This window comes from Anser anser (assembly GCF_964211835.1).
Source record: "Anser anser genome assembly, chromosome: 11".
NCBI classification, from domain to species: domain Eukaryota; kingdom Metazoa; phylum Chordata; class Aves; order Anseriformes; family Anatidae; genus Anser; species Anser anser.
In genome coordinates this window covers 14,428,709-14,448,037 of record NC_139732.1, presented here as the reverse complement: position 1 = coordinate 14,448,037, position 19,329 = coordinate 14,428,709, and the positions used below count along the sequence as shown (strand labels likewise).

Genomic DNA, 19,329 nt, shown 5'->3' with positions numbered 1-19,329 from the left:
GGCTGAGCCTCTGAGGATGCATTAGGTGCTCTGAGTTAATTAACCTGAGCTCTGTCAGAAGAGTCCAGTTTGCCCTCATCCTCCCAGTCCCCATCTTTTATCTTACGTGACTACATTGTGTTTCAGGCGAGCTTACAAAGCTAATTGCTGAAATAAACATAGCAGAGCAACACCATACAAGTGCCTGGGCACCCCTTTACTCTGGCAGGAAGGAGTACACATGCTGCACTTCACTTCTACGGATGAGGGTAAAGTTCAGCCGCTGTAAATACCAGTTTCAAAATTACATGGCTGGAGTTCATCAAGCAAATGTCTCTTGCCTGTAGGGTAGTTGTTGGGTAGGTCAGTCACCTGGCCTGATAACCTTGATATTATTTGTACGTGTCTAAACATAGGGTTAAAGAAACTTTGGCATCTGAAACAGGACCTGCTGTAGGGGCTCAAGTACAAAGTTGAGATCAAAAATGTGCAGGGAGGGAATGTAGAGCTGTGGTCCCAAGTGGACAAAGTACTTCCCTGCGGCCATGCCCCAGGCACTGCACCCAAGAGGGCTCTGCTGCCAGGCTGCCCAGCCTGTCCTTTTCCCACTGCTTGCAGCTGGGCTTCTTATCGTCTGTCTGAGGTACCCTACCATAGCCTGCGTTGCGCAGGGAACACAAGCTCCTATATCTGGACTTTTAAAATTGTCTCATTGATAAAAAACTTGGTATCCACAGGTAGCTAAATAGTCCTTGGGCCTGTCTCCATCTTTCCAGGCTGCATGTAGTACTGAGTGAAATGTAGGTCCCAAAACTGAGGTCAGTAAGCATCCGGTCACTAGTTTGAGCAGGAGTCAGGAGGTCAGTCCTGCATTTTTTACTTCTCCAATTATTTACTTTACCCCACTAGCAACAACAAAAAGAGTGACTAGAAGCTATTTCCAGCATGCCAAATGGATGCAAGCTCCCTGAACAGGCTTCAAAACTAAAAATCATATTTTTAAATGATCTTGTTATGTTGCAAACCTCAATATTTACAGCAGATCAGAAGGCCAAGCTGGTACTTGAGCACACTGCAAGAGCAGAACAAAGTCTTCTGAATCAGTCTTCCAAACCTATCGTGTAGTTTGCTGTCAAACACAGCACAAGCTGGCAAACAGTGTGGTGTTCATTTAAAAGGTATTTCTGCAGCTAGAAGAGTGGTTACTAATAATCCTGTTTTTTCTGTCATTTTAACAGTATTCAGGTTTTCAGCAAACAGCAGACAAGTGCTTTGTTTGTGGACACCTCATAATGGAGATGGTAAGAGACCTAAGCTTCTAACTGTGGGATATCTTTTTGATGTATTTTGGATAGTGCTCTGTGAGACGTGCTTTTTCCCTTGTCAGACTATCGTTGTCTCCATTATTGTAAAGGTAATTTTTCAAATTGAGGCAGTATCATAAATATATTCATGCTGTATTACTCTAAAGTACAGAAAGTTGGGCTTTTCTTATAACTGAGATCATGGGATCCTGTTGTTCTGCCACATGCCATCTAAAAAAAATAATAATAATACTAAAGGGAGAAAATAGACCACAGCTTTTGTATGAGAACATGGTAAAGGAAAACAGGTGTTGTGCTCTGTAAGACAGTAGAACAGTAAGAGGATGGAGTCTGGTCTAGGGAAGAGAGGAACGTTATCAGTAGTCCTGAGGTTTGTTGCCAGCTCTGTGACTTGCTTTATTTACCTTCTGCCACTTGCTCCATGTCTGTTAAAATCCATTATTGCTACTGTGATGTGCAGGGAGCCAGCAGTCAGAGTTACTTTTATAATTAAAAATCAAAGAGCCATGGGTTGGGCCAGATACTGTTGGCTTCATTTCACTGGGAGAAAGTAGGATGAATTTTGTCTGTTCTTCCTAAGCAAAAATTCCCAAACAAATGAAATTGCTTGCACATTGAAGAAGTGCAGATCGTGTCTATGTCAGTGTTCTCCTCTTGCTTTAAAATGTATGTGAACATTAGTGTGCCTAATAGAAGTAGCTATTACATTGCAACACGGAGGTGCAGTAGGAGCTGGAATGGAGACTTCACTAATGAGGATTCTGGCTCATATCCTGGCACCACTGGTTGGACAAGGATATTGTTCGTTTTAGCCCAAGAGCAAATTTCTAGAGTTGTGTCGTGTGGGGAGGGGGAGGGGGATCCCAACGTGCATGCTTTGAGCTGGCCCTTAATTGCAGAACACCAGGCAAGAGTCCATAATATCTAGTTGGTGGAGCTCAGTAGCTGAAAGTTTGGCAGGTGCTCATCTGCTTTTCTCCCATCAGCAAGTATGCTCCAACAAAAGGAAACAGCTCTGGGAGCTCCAGGAATTAAGCAGTCTTATTTGGCTAATTGCTCTGTGTTCCTCCCCAGGAGTGCACAGACACAAACATGCCTGCACAGTCGTATTACTGGTGTGCAGCTGAGGAACCGTGCTGCAGCCCCACAGGTTTGGGTGCAAGCCTGAAGCTGTTCAAGGCTGAAAGTGCAGTCGAATTAGGGATTGTTCTGTGCAAAGGGTGGCTGCACAACCATGGCAGGCTAACAGTGCGTGTTTTGTAGCTGCTTGGATAGCAACACACGCACAGAGACAAGTTGTGTCTGGGTAAGAACAGGCTTGCAAATCAGAGTCTGATGCCAGTCATTGAACAGCGAGCTATAGAGATTTGTTAGAAGGGGGAAAAGGTGAAATTAAATTGACTTCACACATTTTTCCTATGCTCCTCACCTTATTTCATGTTGATTTGAACTTTATCTGTACGAACACCTACATGGCCGTGAGAGCTTGGTCAGTGGAGATTTTCCATCTCCAGCTTATTAATAGCTCCAAGCTGCGTGTTCTTGCTAGCAGAAACTTTCCGAGATTACCTTTCAAAGGTGATTCTAATACCTGAAATGTATGCAATTGGTGCTGTAAGGTGGTGAGAGATGCCTGAAGATGATATTGTGTCTAACCCTTTCCAGAGCCCTGTTCATGGGCTTGGTGCGCCCGCCTTGGTGTCACATTATGTACAAGGACACCGTAAGGAAGGGATTTTTCTGTAGCAGTGTAGAGGAGACTCTGCATAAACCTGTCCTTAAAGCCTTTAAAATGCAGCAGGGAAGGACAGCATGGCAGAAGCCAGGGCAGTTTTGATTACCCATCGATACAGATGGAATTTTAACTGAAACTGATGGGCCCCAATGACAAATAGCCAGTCGGTAACTGTGGTGGATCAGGAGCATTAATAAAGAGCCTATCTATTTATTTGCTTTATTGTTTTAGTTTGTAGATTTGAATAATGACTGGTTTGGACTCTTTCTGTCACAGCCTGTTACATTTTGTGAATTAACTCTGTATCTCACTGACTTGTATCTGCAACAGATTTTTCCAAGAAGTAGTCACTGAAACCATTTTTAATTTCTGTTGGGCAATATTGGCTCTGCAGAGCTAAAAGTGATGGGACTTAGCCTGATTTTCATAGTTCTCTGTCATTATTGGGAGCCTAATAGAAACCCACAGAAATAAGCAAGCTCATTGTTTTAAATGGCCCCTTGCTGACAGATCTCCAGAGTGGTAATTTCATTCTGAAGTGTGTTTCTTACTGTCATTTTTAAGAGTCGGACATAGCAGTGTATGGGGGGATCTCATGTAATCATGCATCCACTTATTTTGCTGTTTTGCCTCTTAAGATCTTGCAGGCCCTTGGAAAGTCATACCATCCTGGCTGCTTCCGCTGTGTGGTATGTAACGAGTGTTTGGATGGAGTCCCCTTCACTGTAGATGTGGAAAACAATATTTACTGTGTCAAAGACTACCATACGTAAGTAAACAAATCGATTGTATGCTTGGAAAAATTATACTAGTTAAATTATTGGTATAGTTAGAAGCATTGCAGTAGATAAGAAGGGTTATTTCTGTCTGCTGTGATGTCCCTCGGTGCTCTTCTCACATCTTGCATTTGTAAAATGTTTTAAAGTTTTAAATGTCACTTTGTGGGCCCAGTGTGACATTCAGGGGCTAGATGAAGTTGAAAATCAAGTTATGTCAGAGGATGTATTTCTCTAGTGGCTGCTTCTCTACTTCTTTCAGGATTTCCAATGCTAATTAGACAAGGCTAATTGTGCAATGATGTTAGGTTTTGCTGGCTTTAATAAGACTAGATTCTGGTAGTGCGTCACTGGAGAGTGTAAGTTGCGTTAACCTAGACTGGACAGTAGACATGTAATTAGCAGCTAGTGTTAGAGTGATTTTAGCCTCACCTGACAAAAAGTTTTGTGGTTAACTGATTGCTTTTGGACTCCCTTCTGCTCTGCACTTTAAACTCAGCCCTACTGGTTTAACTGATTGCGTTGTGAGGACGGAGCAGATGTTGGCCCAGTAACTGTCCTAAAACGCACCTGTGGATAAAACCAGTTGATGTATTTGGTTTAAGTAGGTCCTAGCCAAGATCAGCCCCTTTCCCATTTAGCACATCAGTTGGTGACATTCCTCAGGTCATGAGGTGCTCTGCACAATTTGAATGACTTTAAGAGTAAAGAGAGCTGAGAGAAAGAGTGTATAGGGGAGTACGGCTGGGCTGACTATGCCTAGAGGTCAGGAAGACCTAAGCAATAAAGCTGGGGTAGATCTGCCTTTGTAAACCTCCTTTTCGCTAAATATTACCAAAAAAAATTAGAGATGCTTCCAAACCTGGATTTACATTTTGCTACTGAGAAGGCTTGGTTAGAATAGCTCTCTTGGTTCTACTTTTTGGAGAAGCTTTGCATGTGATTTGAACAATTTCTTCTTGCACCCTAGGGTTTTCGCACCAAAATGCGCATCCTGTAACCAGCCGATTCTACCAGCACAGGTATGTGTTAACATGCACAGACTCTTTAGAGAAAACAGCTGTTGGCATATGAACACTTTGCAAAAACACATTAGATGCTTTTCCTCCCTCTTCCAGAGCCTGTAGTATGTCAGATACTAAATTAAATACAGTTCAGCAGTAATGTCACTCCCAAACATTCCCAGAGGTTGTAATAGTCATAGTACTTATGCAGCGTAGTACTTTGTATCTTTAGGGTGCTTTCCAGGTCTTGATTATGCTGTTATAAATCTTGTTTAATTGAAAGCCCTGACCAGGGCTCCAAGAACAACCCACGAAGTAAAGCCCTGTTTATTTTCAGAATCTCCCATTAGCTCAAATAGCAATTTTCCTTGTCTGCTACGTTTGTATTCTTGATGGAATGTGTGAAGATGCCCGAGCTTGAAAAGACTTCTGAGGGGTTACCCTGACCCTGTGAAAAGGCCACACAGCCTGTCATCCTCGGGTGGCACTGCAATAAGACTGCTTGAATGGGTGGAAAAGCTGGTAGAAAGGATGGCTAAAAGGAAAGCCAGATGAATGACTGCTGCTTGCAACCTCAGTCCATTGTGGCAGTGTTGTTAATACAGTAAGACTTGTACGTTAAGACAGTCCTTTCCTGCCTGCTGCAGTGATGTTTGTCTAGGCCCCTCTGAGTTCCCATTGCTCAGGTCACTGACGAGCTCATTCACAAGCAAGAGCCTCAGCATCTCACTCATCTTCTTGGCATGTTTATAGAGCCAGAGCTTGCCTCCTGTAAGCTGCTGTGCTCTAGTAAAGCCTATGGCTAGAGCCTCTCAGCATGCCCACCTCTACCACTCTGCATGTTATTTTCCATTTGTAATTATTTCTGTTAAATGGCCGGGTCTCGCATAATTTAAAACCTTATAAAGGCTGAGCCAGAACCACCTGCCTCACTGGTGGGGTGTAAGGAGAAAAGCCCTATGGAAATTTCACTTGGTTTTGTGTCATACAAAATTATTTATATTTTATATATGTTATATTTATATATAGATACAAAAATAAATGAAAAGAAAAAGCAGTCCTACTGCTGACTCATCTGATGGTTAGTGGGATAGACTCCATGTTCTTTCCCATGGAGGTTTCATAGGTTAGTTCAAGACTAGCAGTGCAGGTGCTAACTTGCCCACAGCTTCTCTCAGACGTAGTCTACGTCATATCTGATGCTCTGACCACACCTGCAGCTGGAAACAATGCAGGGCAGCAAATTGAATGAGTTCTGTCTTCAGAGGCATTGGAGTGGCTCAGGGAAAGTCTGTGAGGTTAGCAGAAGGGTATGGGCTGCTCAGCAGGGCCTGGGGCTCAGCCAGGTATTACACAACTCCACTACATCCACCCTCATGCTGAGGTTTTGGCCTCTGCACGTAATTACCTGCTGGACTAGTATGTAAATCTCCATGGGGTACACAGTGACACATGTGTGTGCAAAATATCTGTGTACCATCTGGTTTGAGGGGAATACAAGTCCTGGAAAAATCAGGCCAGGATGTCCATAGGGAAGAGTGACCCAATCAGTAAGTCATGGTGTTTGGCTGGTCAAATCCTGGGTGCCCTTGGAAAATGATTTGATCGCAAGAGAAATTTGTCCCTTGAGCGTGAAGTTTTGGCTACACTTCCTAAAGGATCTCTACAGCTTAGCTCTGTCAGACATCCATGCTGCTGCTAAACTGCAAAACAGTGGTGCAGTGCTGTGCCTAGTGGGGCAAAACCCTCAGCATGCTCTGCTCTGCATAAGGAGAGGAGATCCTTCTGGGAAGCAGCTTTCCAAAGCCATAGGTTGGGCACTGAAAGAAGATAGAGAAAACACCACTTAAAACCCATTCGTACCTTCTCTGTGCTTCCCCAACAGGGCTCCGAGGAGACGATTCGAGTCGTGTCAATGGACAAAGACTACCATGTGGAGTGCTATCACTGCGAGGTAAGCGTCAATGCGTGCCTCTGCCCGGCTCCCCCACGGCAAGGCTTTGCTAATAGCGAGCATCCTCCTGATAGGTGCGTGACTCGCACCCCAGGGTGCATTTGCTGGTTCCTGCGCGCCTGGGCAGGCAGGGCTCTGCCCCATAGCTGCTGAAAGGAGTCAGAGGAAAGAGTGTGAGATGGGCTGCCAGTCCGGCTGCCATCTCCAGTAGCACCAGATTAGTTCCTTTTTTTCCCTCAGTATATTAATTTCAAAGGCTGGGTTTAATTTTAGTGGAATTTTCTCTGTACTTGTAGATGAGGAAAGAACAAAGAGTTGGTTCTCTTTTTTGCCTGATCTTTTTGGATACAGTGTGCATGGCTGTGGTCTGAGGGGACTTGAATCCACATTGCCTTTGCAGGGAAAGACCATTACCCTATGCTGGGAAGGGGTTCTGAGTTTTTCCATGCTGGATGAACAGTGATTTTTTTTACTATAAAAGAGACAGGGGTACCAGTGACTTTCTATTTCTTTTTGTGCAGCACATTTAAACATTTGGGGGGGCAGATCAGGTTCTGGGACTAGTGACCTTACTTCACGGGGAGGAAAGCTGAGTTCAGTCCTAGCTCTGCATCCAAGAGCATAAGGAAGGAGACAAACCCTTTAATTTGGGATCAGCCCAAAACTTCCCTTTTGCAGTAGGTATGGCTATCTGATAAATACATTCTATTATTCATGCAGGTGGTAATTGTGATAGCATCCAGCATGGCCTGTCATAAGCAGCAGAAGCAAAAAATGTAGCCATGCTGTCTTCTGTGTACTCCTGCACAGAAAGGTTTTATAGAGAGATTTCCAACTGAGGGAGAAAATAACAAAATTCAGTGCTTCTCGAAATGTACATGAACCTAAACCTGAGGAGAAGCCCATCCTCTTAGTTATCTCCTTCCAGCAGAGGTAGCTGACACTCCAGAGAAACTGGCACAGGAAATTTCAGCATTTTGGAAAGATGTATTTCCCTCCTCCTCCTCTCCTCCTCTATTGCTTTGTGCAGGCTTCACCTAAGATGACAGCTCCCTCCACTTCTCTCCCAGCCTATTGATGTTATATTAGAAAGTCCCAATAGGGGTTTATTTTCAGTTCTGTTTCATTATTCATTTTCCCATTCTCTTTCCAGTTTGAGGGAAATCAAGCTGCCTCCACATCTGCCCAGAATGGCAGAGTGCATTTATGTACAGAAATCAGGGGGTTAGCCATGTGTTAACAGGGGCAGGTTACTGCCTAACATCCTCAAATTAGGCTCAAACTGTACACACTGGGTTACTGCTGTCTCCAAATATTGTTAGTTCAGTTAGTACCAGTATTTTGAGGGATTCATATGGATGCTTTGCAAAGGCCGAATTTCTATGAAATGCTATTTAAGTTGTCATCACCACCTGTTGGTCACACGAAGTCACTAGTCAGTTCAGAAACTTTTCTGCTTTTCCATGTCATCTCTTCCTTATGCAACAGCTTAAAATCTGCTGTGAAGTTCAAGCCAGCTTGCAGATCAATAGCTGCTCATTCTAGAACTGAAAACCACTGAGAAAGTGGACTTTCTTGTTGCAGAAAAAGGAATCCAGTTTTGGACAGGGAAAAGGTACCCTACAGATATTCCAAATGCTTTTAACGTATCTGAAATTTTTAAATTATAAAGAGGAACTGAATTTTAAATCTTAATATAACAGACTATAAAGTTAGTATGTAGCATACATTCACACATGGAAAATAGAAATTGGCAGAAGCTTTGATTAAAGCCTCCCTAAACTAACATTTCAGTTTGAAAAGTTTTAAAGTAAGCTTTAATTCTTATTTCAGCATTATAAAAACTGAAGATTTTAACATTAGCTATGAAAGCTGAAAAATCATACTTTGAGTCCAATTAAAAACTTTGCATTGGTTTCCAGTACTAAAATGACCTATATGCCCAGTTTGATCACATTTTTTCTTCTGTTAGGTGTTCAGTTACATATTCAAAATCTCTGATTTGTCAGAATTGGTCACAGTAACAATTTTTAAGTACTTACAACTCTTGAAACATCAAATCCAAGCACAAAACTACTATAACTTTCAAATGTTCTCAAGATTGCAATGATAACTGAGCACCAGGATTATCTCTATTGCAGTGTACACAATTGTCAGCAGGCGGGATCATTGTTTACTCTGTTTTTTTTATTTCTGTTCCTCCACTGTTGGTCACTTATGTCATCCCTGTAGTTATGTGCCAGTCCCAGAGATACTAACATCTCTCCACCAAAAATACAGACCATTGGCCTTGAAATCTCTCTCTAATTCAAATTAGATTAAAAAAAAAAAAAAAGTTCAGTCCTGATTTGTAAGTAAAATATGCCTCATCTCCCCTCCTGGCCCTACTCCTCTTTCTCATTCTCTACTTATACTCCCCTATTTCCTGCTCACTGCCTTGTTGTAGAATCAGCTCCTTTTCTTTTCTAACCTGTTCCACGTTGTGCGTGTATCAGGGTTAGTCCTTGGCCTGGTTTTATCTGATTTGCTTCAACATTTAATAGATGAAGATCAGTGGGAAACAGGAAAAAAAATGCGACAACTGGGCTTGGTACTTCTAGAGATTGTCCTAGTAGATTTCAGTGATGGCATTTTGTTTAATACAAGATAGTCAGGGTCTGTCTATCACAAACTCTTGAGATTGCTGCTTCTGGAGGCATGGGAGGGAGCTCTCACAGTTATGCAAGTCCGATCAACACTGATACGAGATGACCTACCTGAATCACTCACTAACCTGGGATTTAAATTTTTCTTCTAGGATTGTGGCTTGCAGCTCAATGATGAGGAAGGCCATCGTTGTTACCCATTAGAAGGCCACTTGCTCTGTCATGGCTGTCATATCAGGCGCCTTAATATTAAATTGCCATCACATCCACCTCCAAGCTATCCAATGCACGTCACAGAACTCTGAAAGACATTTCCATTACTAGTAAGCCGTTTGAAAGAGAAGACAGAAATCTTAAATGACTTTCCTGTTCCTTTAAAAATGATATCCCTGTAATAACCATCTAAACCAACTATTTATTTTTTAAATCAGAGGTGAGGGGTTCTTTCTGATCTTGTACATATGTGTTCTTTTATCTAGACATTTTCACTGAGACACCGTCTACTTGAACAAATAATGCACCACTAAGTTGTAACTGTAAGTGGCAGCATTTCTAAAAACAGTGGTATAAAGGGCTGTTCTGCACTCCCTACTCACTTTTCTTCAGTGGAGGTTTCGCCAGAGTAAGGAGTGCAGAATTAATTTCCAGAAGTTAGCACCTTATCATATTGCAGCAGGCATGATAAGAACAATGCTAGCATTTTAGCTAGTTTCATCGAATTCTGGTCTTAGAGAATACAGTCTCACAGTTTTAAAAACTTAAATTCCCAGAAGTAGTGCATAGGAAGCAAACAAACATTTTTAGCAATGGCAATTTTCAGCAGGGGTTAAGTAATGGCATTCTGTGAAGAAGCACCAGGCCAACTCTCCATTCTACATGGTTTCACAGTCATCCAAAGACTATTTTGCTTGTTAAAGAAATATGTCAAGCATCTCATGAAAAACACATTACAGGCAAACATATCTAAAAGATTGGTACATGCAGGTTCATAACAATTGAAGGAAGTTATAGACCTCTGTAATTGCTTGTTGTGTACAAGTGTAGCCAAGTTTCAAAATGCATTCATACCAACTTGACGATTTGGCACTTACTAAACAATCTTTTAAACCTGTTTTTGTTTAATAGGGTTAGCAGCCCCTTTCTATGCAAAGGTACACTTGCCTTCATGCTACTTGTTTTATACAAGAATTTGTTACCAACTGCTTTATGATTGTGTGTTGAGATGTTAGTAAAAAGGTGGGGGAGGGACAGTGGTTTTTGTATTATCTTTTCAGCTTTGTGTTCTTTTCTAGATATACTTTTGAACTGATTATGGTGATTATGTTCATGGGAAAACAAAGTACAGTTTAGCAGAAATAATAATTTAGACACAGACAATTGAAACATTGGTATTTTATAACAAGTATTAGGTGTACATAGAATGTACACACTTTCATGTTTTGCATAAGCTTTTACAGTAACCTCAGAGCTCTGGGGAAATATATGTCTTCCATATAGGAAGTTAGATGAATCTTTTTTATGGTTTGTTTTCTACCATGTGTTGATGATTTACATGCAAATCACACATCTGTATGTTTAAAAAATTCCTTGCATTCTCATGAGAATTGATCCAGCCTTCCTGAATTTATATTTTAAATAAATCCATCATTGCTGTCTTTGTATCCAAAATTACAATAAAATAATTTTTTTCTGCTCCAGAGGAAGTGGAAATACCAGACCAGATTCTCCGCATGTGTAAATTGGGACATTTCCATGCCAGTTTTCAACACATCGAGAATCTGACCAATCCGTTCAGAAATGGTCACGTTAAATTCAGCATGCAGACTGATGAAATGACTTATTTGGTAACACCATTGCAGTTTAGTTTCTTATGCTCCATTGATTTTTTGAAAGCCATTTGTGGTGCTCTTGAGAAGTACAAAGGGCATCCAATGGACACTAATTCCTAAGTGGAATAATTAACTCCTTTAACAGAACTTTTTGATAGTCTGGAATTTCCTTGGGGGGGTGGGGGAGAGCAAGGAGGCAGGAAAAATTCCTGTGAACTATTTTTTTCTGTTAGTAAGGAACAAAAGGTATGTTTTCTGAACTTCTGCCAAACTTCCATTGGCCTAGATGAACCTGTTCTATTGAATGCTCCTTGGCAAGTCAGATGCTCCTTTAAAAAGTAATTTTCTTATTAATATATAAGTTTAAAATTAACATATTTAATGTGAGAACTGTGTTTTGAATGGAATTACAATGCAACTAGTACCCTATTTCTACAGTTTGACCTAAGAGGCCTGCCCTCCAAAGAGTGGGCACTGGCTGCATGCACACTTTCTCTGCATTTGCAAGCATTACCTGTTTGTCCATAGTCACCAAACCGGCCTCAGATGGAAACAGAAGTACATTTGCCTCTTGCCCAAACGGCAAATTCTAGAAAAGGAAAAAAAAAAAAAAATTGTCTTAAATTAGATTGTATGACTAGGTCAGTTCCATTAAGGTTACTACAAACAATATGAAATGGAACCTATCAGACCTTCACAATAAACTTTTAGCCTGAGCTGTAATGTAATACTTTTCCATTTAAAGATGCTGTTTTAGCCCACATCTAGCTCTGAGGTACTTGTATTTACTTGTCTTTGTGATATATATTAAAGAATCCAAGTTAAGAAAACAATCATTATAATACACAGAGAAGGTTTGGGTCTGTTCCTGTGAGCAAGCCATCCCGTAACAGTACTTACTGTACTGAACCATGCTTTGCTCTATCATCATAAAAGCAAAACCTTAAAAATCACAGTGGCCAGAGGAGGAGGTGACACTGGCATTTAAGCCCAGTCTTCTGCCAGGACCTTCCTTAGCACTTTGCCTCCAGTCAGGGGCAAGGTTAGGTTTCCAGTTCAACATTACTTTTCAAGGGTCAGCACACTATCTAACATGTACATACAATACCTTTTCTTCTTTTTTGAAAACGATCATACTTTAGAACAGAATAATACTTAATTTCACATTAATTTGTCAGTCTTGTAGTTCTACTCAGTTCCAATGTGTTAAGTATCATCACAGTAAATACTGAAAGTTACTGTTTCAATATAGAATAAGTAATATGTTTAAAAACCAGAAAGCAGCAGTTGTTGTTCTAGCAGTTTCTACAGACAGGTGCATTTTGTTTTTGGCTAATGAAGTACAGCTTTGCTTTTCCAGCATTAAGTATAAAAGCTGGAGGTTGAATTAAATTTGCCAGTTTTTCAATCAAAGAACAGAAAAAAATAAAAGCAAATCTAAACCAATAGTGTGCTGCAATCTGTAGTGCTAGTGACAGTTTCTTCACATTTTACATCCTGTCTGGGGAATTATGTAAATGAGAAAGCTTATTTTAATTATTTTCTTAAGGAGTATGCTTATATTAAATCAGTTCAACACAGATGTAAACTTTCTGGAGTTCATTTTATGATGTGATTGTTCATCAGAAGCCTTTTCTGCATTCTGTACTGTCAGAATATTTCCATAAAGTTAAAACAGTAACAACTTGATCTCATTTGCATCAGGAGTACACCTTTCCATTTTGGTAAGGCAGTCTTGCAAAGTCCCTACAACACAACACTGTCCTAGGCAATTCAGAGTTCCTCATGCACTGGAGGACATGATCCAAAGAAAGGACCAAAATAATAATTGGAAAACAAAACAAAAGAATGCACTCAGATAATTGAGCTTTCAAAAAGGGGTTGTTTGGGTTTCTTTTCACTTGTGTGTGTGTGTGTGTGTGTGTATATATTTTGTAAGGTGGAGCTTCAGAAGGAAAACACAGTTAGAGGAGCTCTTTAAGACCAGAAATTCCAGAGTAGTTAAGTAAACCAAAGCTCTAAAGGAGACAAAAGCTGCTTTCTTGTGTTTCAAGAAAAGTTTAAAAGTTTATGATTCATCCTGTAACTAATGCCGTAACTAGAGTGTATAATTTGACTTAAATTAAGTTTCATTTGAGAAATATTTTCATTTTCTTTAAAAGAATATAGTTTTCTTCCAAGAACTTGGACCAACGTTGATTTTTATTTTGTTAGGAAATATATAAATTCCCTGTTTGTATATCATGTAACTAGTTTACATGCTGAAAATATACATTAGTTTAACTATTTTTGTATATATCCTTGTAAAACCTTCCAATGTGCTTCTGTCTTTTAGTCTTTAGAATTACTTGTGGTTTTGTGTTTCAGTGTTTGATTCCCTTGATTGTTGAAGAAAAAAATTGGGAAATGTAGATTTATTTATCTAAAGAAGAAGCTACTTGCTATCATCCTAAGTTATTTAATATTAAAGTCAGAAGTTTCATTTAACCTTAGATGCTATAATCTGCTTTTTTCAATAAAGACATTTTGTAGTTATCTTTGATTTTGTAGTTTATTACATTTAAATATTTTTTTTAATCTAGGTGGGCTCTAACACCATTTTCAGGAGACCCTTGTATTGCCTACAAAAATGCCTAACTGATATTAATTGATTGCAGCTGCAGTCATGAAGGATTTTGGTCCTCCAGTGCAAGTGTTACTAATTAAGGTCTAAAATATGCCCACAGCTAATGTTTTGCAGCTGCACTTAGAAAAGAATTTAGCCACTCTGGCAATTTTTAATTAAGCTTTAACCAGTCTGGCTAGTTCACATGTAGGCCAGTCAGCATGGAAGAGCACTTCCCTTTTCAAGATTCCTATTATTTCTTGGAGCATTCCAGAAGAGTAGTATTATCCTGGGCTATGAACCTGCACAGCATTAAGCACTAGGACCCTGGTTTCAGCGAGTTCTCTCAAGTTTCTTGCTAAGTCACAGTAACAATGAATCCACGGCCAACTTTCTGACAGGATCAAAAAGATTTTTTTTTTTTTTTTTTTAATATATTTTACCTTTTTGGAGCTCTCTGCCTGTTTCTTGCCTCCAGCTTCACAGCACAGATGGTCACATTTACCATGTACACAGTGGTCCTGTGAGAGCAGCTACATCTGTCAGGCAAAAGGATAGGCAGCACTGGTATCTTGTCTCCAACTATGGCCAGAAGTGGATGCCTGGGAAAGAGTTTAAGTTTTTTCCTGTTTTCTGCATACTTCTATTTAGTGGGTATCTTTTCAGTTAAGCTACTCAGTCTTCCACCCCTGTGGATGCTCTTTCCCCCAGTGACTCAAGCCAAATATTTGCAAGCAGCTACTTCAAGTGCAATGCCACCCCCTCCTCAAAGGAGGCCTGCCTACAGCTCAGCCACGCTGGCTTTTGTGAAGTACAAGTGACTTCATATTTGGAAGTGAAGCTTACTGGTGGGTTTCACACAATGACTATTTTGGCAATTTTTTTCTTTTGCATAGTCAGAATGAGAAGTTACAAACACCGCAATTGTTTTAAGGAACACAGTCTGTGCTTTGAAACAGATGTACTACACCTCTATAAGGCCTTCAAATACAAGCTATTTTCTCACAACTTTAGGAAATTCATTCAAAATGAGCAATTCATGCCCTCCTTGAAGAAAAAAAAAGCACAGAGACTGTCCAGCTCATAAAGTGTTTTAACAGTACATCATCACGTGGGTGACACAAATGTAGTCAATAAAATCTAGGACATATTCTTAATGCAGCAAGTATTTATGCCAGCCCATAACCAGCCTGGCTGAAAAGAAAAGCATAGTTAAAAATACTAACTGCCCCTTGCGGGCCTCCTTGCAGGAAATACATGCTGGAAAATGAATATACATTCACTCCAGGAAGAGTATGAGTCAGGACCCAGCTCCCAGAGGGAAGCACCACAGAACTCTGCAGTGGCATGTCTCCCTGGCGTGGCATCTGAGCCACAGGGCAATGTGTAACTGAAAACTTGCATGATGCGTGGCAGCTCATCTGCTGGTGTGCAGATTATTCAGGAGGGCTTTGCTAGCCCTGCATTTCACCTTAACAGCCATCCCTGCAGGGGACGGTCTGCAGCTTTCAATTTGCAGCTAAAAAGGCAAAGAAGGTTTTGCCAAGTCTCCCAAAACTCTGAACCAAAGATGCTGGCTACTGCTGGGGACCATGAGGAATACATGAGCTAGACTGGTGAGTCCTCAGCACAGCTCCCTGTTACTCTTTTAGTCCCCCTAATGCATAGGCCGAGGAATGAGTGAGGTTGGGACAAGACTCCAAGTGCAACACCGCATTCCTTCCACAAGGCCCAAAAGCAGAGCTTAAAAAAAAAAAAGGGCTTATATATGTGTAATACCTTAAATGTTCCCTTGGGTGTGGCATTGAGGAAGCTGGAATTGCAGGCTCATTCCCACTGCTACAGCATTTCCTAAGTGGCCCAGTCTGACAGGTACCAGTGAAGTCAGCTGCTCACATTTAGTGTTGCAGGTTTCTTTTCAAGACACCAGCTGGCTGGATCACGGCTGCCCATACCTTTACCTTCACACCAGCTAAGAAGAGCAAAAAGATGGCAGAGGTTAGCAAACCAAGAAAGATGAGGAACCAGGGCTGTGCTAAAAGTGATGCGAACAAATTTGGATCTAATATAAGCACTGCAGTTTGCACACATTTTTGGCTGGCATGTCTTCTTGCAAAGGCAACGTCTGTGGGGGTGCGTGTTTGGGTTTTTTTGCTATAACATTCTCATTTCAATCACCAATTTGTTTACATTAAACATGGCAACAGATGATACCTTCACTTACGAAATGCATTTAAAAGCAAATGACAGTATTCTGCAATTACAGCTAATTTCCCATCCAGAAGTTTGGACCTTGTTACTCTGAACACAGTTTAGGGTGGCAGCAATCTGCAGGCTTCTTGCTGCTCAACTTGCAGCCTTACTGAAACGTGCTGAATTTCACTGTCAGACAGCCTCATGCTTGGGAACCACCTATACTTCCTCCTTCAAAGTTTCTTATCTATTCAAAAATATCTGGAAAAAGTCAGCAAGAACTGCTGGATGTTGAGCAGGATACATCAGTCTTTTCTGGGTGTCCAAACTAGACATGGAAATGTCACCCATTAAGCAGACAGCATTTGTTTCTGGAAGAAATTGCAGGCTATTCCTCAATGACCATCCCTGGACGCATCAGCACCAGAGAGCTGAACTGCATATTTTTAAAGCTATGGAGTTAACCACAATTTTTTTGGTAAAACTCCAGAAGACCAGAAATATTCTCCTCTTGTTTAAAATTAAGATTCTACCTGAGTGCTTACCCTCTCTTTACTTAACACTGAGACAGCAAAAATAATTTTTTTAAGTTGCCATATTATTTTTTTAAGAGCACATAATAAGAACTGGCACATTCTGCTGTACCCGCTTTTCTCTTGTGCTGTCAGTTTCTGTCCCATCAGAAGAAAATACTCAACCTCAGCTAGCATACATCGCTGCATTCACACACACAGCATAGGAGAAGTACAAGCTGAAAACTGTATAAGAGCTAAGAAACCACATGGAAAGCCGTTCAGCCAGAAATGATAAAATAAGTGTCTATCTAGAAATACATTTAAGACCAAACTCAAAGGTTTGTGCCATGGATGAAAAGAATTTGCAAAAACCCACGTTTGTAGGAACACATCTGGGGAAGTCATCACCTCAGAGAAAAAGTACTGCATTGGTTAGTGATGATTCAAGTGGTTAACTGGACTATCAAAAAAAATCTTCAAAAAATTAGCACATTAAACTATTGCAGGAACATTAAAGCTAATTAATCAGTTAATTACTGGCTGCTCTGGTGAAAATGAACTCCTCAGTGCTTCCAGGTACAGCAAGGGAACAGTGACACACACAGCTCCCAGCTGGTACAAGTGGATGTGGCTCTGATAAAAGCAAGGAGCTCTGCTGGTTCATGCCAAATGAGTGTCTCATGTCCCCCAGAAGACAGGGCATTAGTGTAGATTAATACAAAAAAAATATTTCCTGTGTCCTTTTCCACCTAAAACCTGCAGCTGAAAGCTTCAGGCGTTAAATGCAGAAATAAAGGAAGTAATAAAGCAGAAATCAATTTTGCTCTGCGAAGGTCAGCTGTTGCATGACTCTGGTCTCACCTTAGCGCCTTTACCTGAAGTCTGCAACGTTCACACACTATGTATAAGGATGGATGCAGCAAAGGAATAGGGAAGAAAAAAACCAGTGTGTATGGCTGGTTTCAACAATGGGGAGAGAGCAACAAGAATTACCTGTGATACCTGCAAGGCATGCGTTTAACTGCACTTACCTCTACAAGTGGACACAGATCCTGGGGAAAAAAAAAAAATCCACTAAGCTTCTATAATAGCATGAGGTAGAAAAGGGCACTGGTGTCCTGCAGCAAGAAATGCTGACGGTCTTCCAAAACAATGACAGTGGCAGCACTCCTCCATGCCTGGCTATGCAAGGTTGCTCAACTGGGAGTATTTCCTTTTTCTCACTTCTCCCTACACCTGAAAAAGAACAGGAAAAAAGAAAAAAAAAAGAGGAAAAAAAAAGAGACATCAAAGCTTTGTGCATCATTCACTTCTCCATTTCTCAACAGTGCATTTACCAAAAAGGGAAAAGAGGAAGGTGGCGCCCTGCTGTAGACAGGGCTCTGGCATTTGCCAACAGTCACTGTCACATGTGGATCCTTTTTATCAAAACAGCAAGTCTCAGTTCAAGAAACAGTATGCTAACTTTAGATACATCCTATTGTTTCTAGCAATGTCATATCATTTCAAATAGATCCCTTGCTGTCTAGATTCCCAGTATATAAAAGCTATACCTGCTATATCTTTGGCTCCTTCTTGTTCTGTCACACCAGATACCACACTTAATGGTCAAAGTGACAGACTCTCAGCTGTAGTAAGAGCCGCCTTCAGTTGGTTATAAATATTATATGTATATATATATATATTTTTAATAGAGAATAATATATATATATGTGTATATATATATATATATATATATATATGTAACCTTTTTAAAAACAAACAAACAAACAACAAACACATACTTTTCCTGCAATCAGCTGGTAGCCTCTCTCTTATCCACAGCACATTTTCCAAGCTCTGGATCAAAAACATACTCTAAAAAATATAAAAAAGCTAGAAAATCTGTTTTAACAATGAATATGCTTACTGCCAGGTAATATGCAATTGGCCAATTATTTTCCAGAAGCACTGTCAGAATGGGAAAAAATTAACAAGAATGTCTAAATGGAAGAGCTCATTAATACCCCTGAAACAAAGTGAAAGTCCTTAAACAATGTACAACTGCATCTTCCTAACTGAATCAAAAAGAAGGAAGCTGGAGGAAAACAAAAGTTTCTTTTAAATGTTTCTCATTTTATCCCGTAAGACAGCAAAAAATGTGCTAAATCTGTGCTAAAATGTGCTAAATCTGTCTGGCAACTGCCAGACAATGCTTTGATAAAGCATGCTAGATTTCATGATGTAACCTTCGGTTACCTTCGGTAACCTTCAAACCTTCGGTTTGAATTTTTTTATTTTTTGTTAATCATAACATCCTCAGAGCTGAAATCATTTCACTGATAAGCTAGAAGATAATATGAAGATGCACATACCGCACTGCAATGAGCAATTTCCATATGATCTTTCCCAAATGTCTTGTGGCTCTGTTTGTATCCCAGGTCTAAGGATCTCCCACAGCTAGAATTCACTTGCAGGCTGAGCAGCACCATCAGGGAACATGAAGCAGGAGTACCCAAGACTGCTGCTTCATTTGAGTTAGCGCTTCAGCTGCAGCCTTGCATATGAACACGTAGCCTGAAAGAAAAGCAGATGTGTAGAGAGGGTGCTGCAGGGTCTCTGCAATGCTTCCATATTAAACACAAGTGAAGAAGAGGTGAGCAGGACTATAAGTAACATACCAGGTGCTGTCCCTATTTGCAGAGGAAAAGCAAAGCAAGCCATTAAGCTCTTGCTGCACCAGCAAGAGCAGCCTCTTAATGCTTCATCCAACATCTCTGTGGTGCTATC

The 19,329-nt window shown here is 40.6% G+C and overlaps 1 protein-coding gene and 1 long non-coding RNA gene across 4 annotated transcripts in view; one reads left to right on the top strand and one right to left on the bottom strand.

Annotated features, from left to right (window-relative positions):
- The window catches only part of WTIP (WT1 interacting protein), a 78,729-nt gene extending 64,947 nt beyond the window's left edge, over positions 1–13,782 (top strand). The window contains exons 4-8 of the mRNA XM_083794712.1: positions 1,218–1,280; positions 3,678–3,808; positions 4,786–4,837; positions 6,705–6,773; positions 9,571–13,782. Coding sequence (XP_083650838.1) covers positions 1,218–1,280; positions 3,678–3,808; positions 4,786–4,837; positions 6,705–6,773; positions 9,571–9,723 — 468 coding nt within the window. The 3' untranslated portion in view covers positions 9,724–13,782. The remainder of the gene's footprint in view (positions 1–1,217; positions 1,281–3,677; positions 3,809–4,785; positions 4,838–6,704; positions 6,774–9,570) is intronic.
- Positions 1–19,329, bottom strand: part of LOC310879855 — a 79,005-nt gene that overhangs the window by 11,539 nt on the left and 48,137 nt on the right. The window contains exons 3-10 of one of the 3 annotated variants that reach the window (XR_014571180.1): positions 18,915–19,116; positions 18,345–18,417; positions 17,592–17,796; positions 15,632–15,824; positions 14,296–14,454; positions 11,762–11,836; positions 9,547–9,719; positions 6,683–6,922 (exon numbers count right to left, since the gene is read on the bottom strand). This is a non-coding gene — a long non-coding RNA (uncharacterized lncRNA). Of the gene's footprint in view, positions 1–6,682; positions 6,923–9,546; positions 9,720–9,999; positions 11,837–14,295; positions 14,455–15,631; positions 15,825–17,591; positions 17,797–18,344; positions 18,418–18,914; positions 19,117–19,329 lie in introns of those variants that run through there. The other 2 variants (XR_014571181.1, XR_014571182.1) reach the window with 2 other exon arrangements.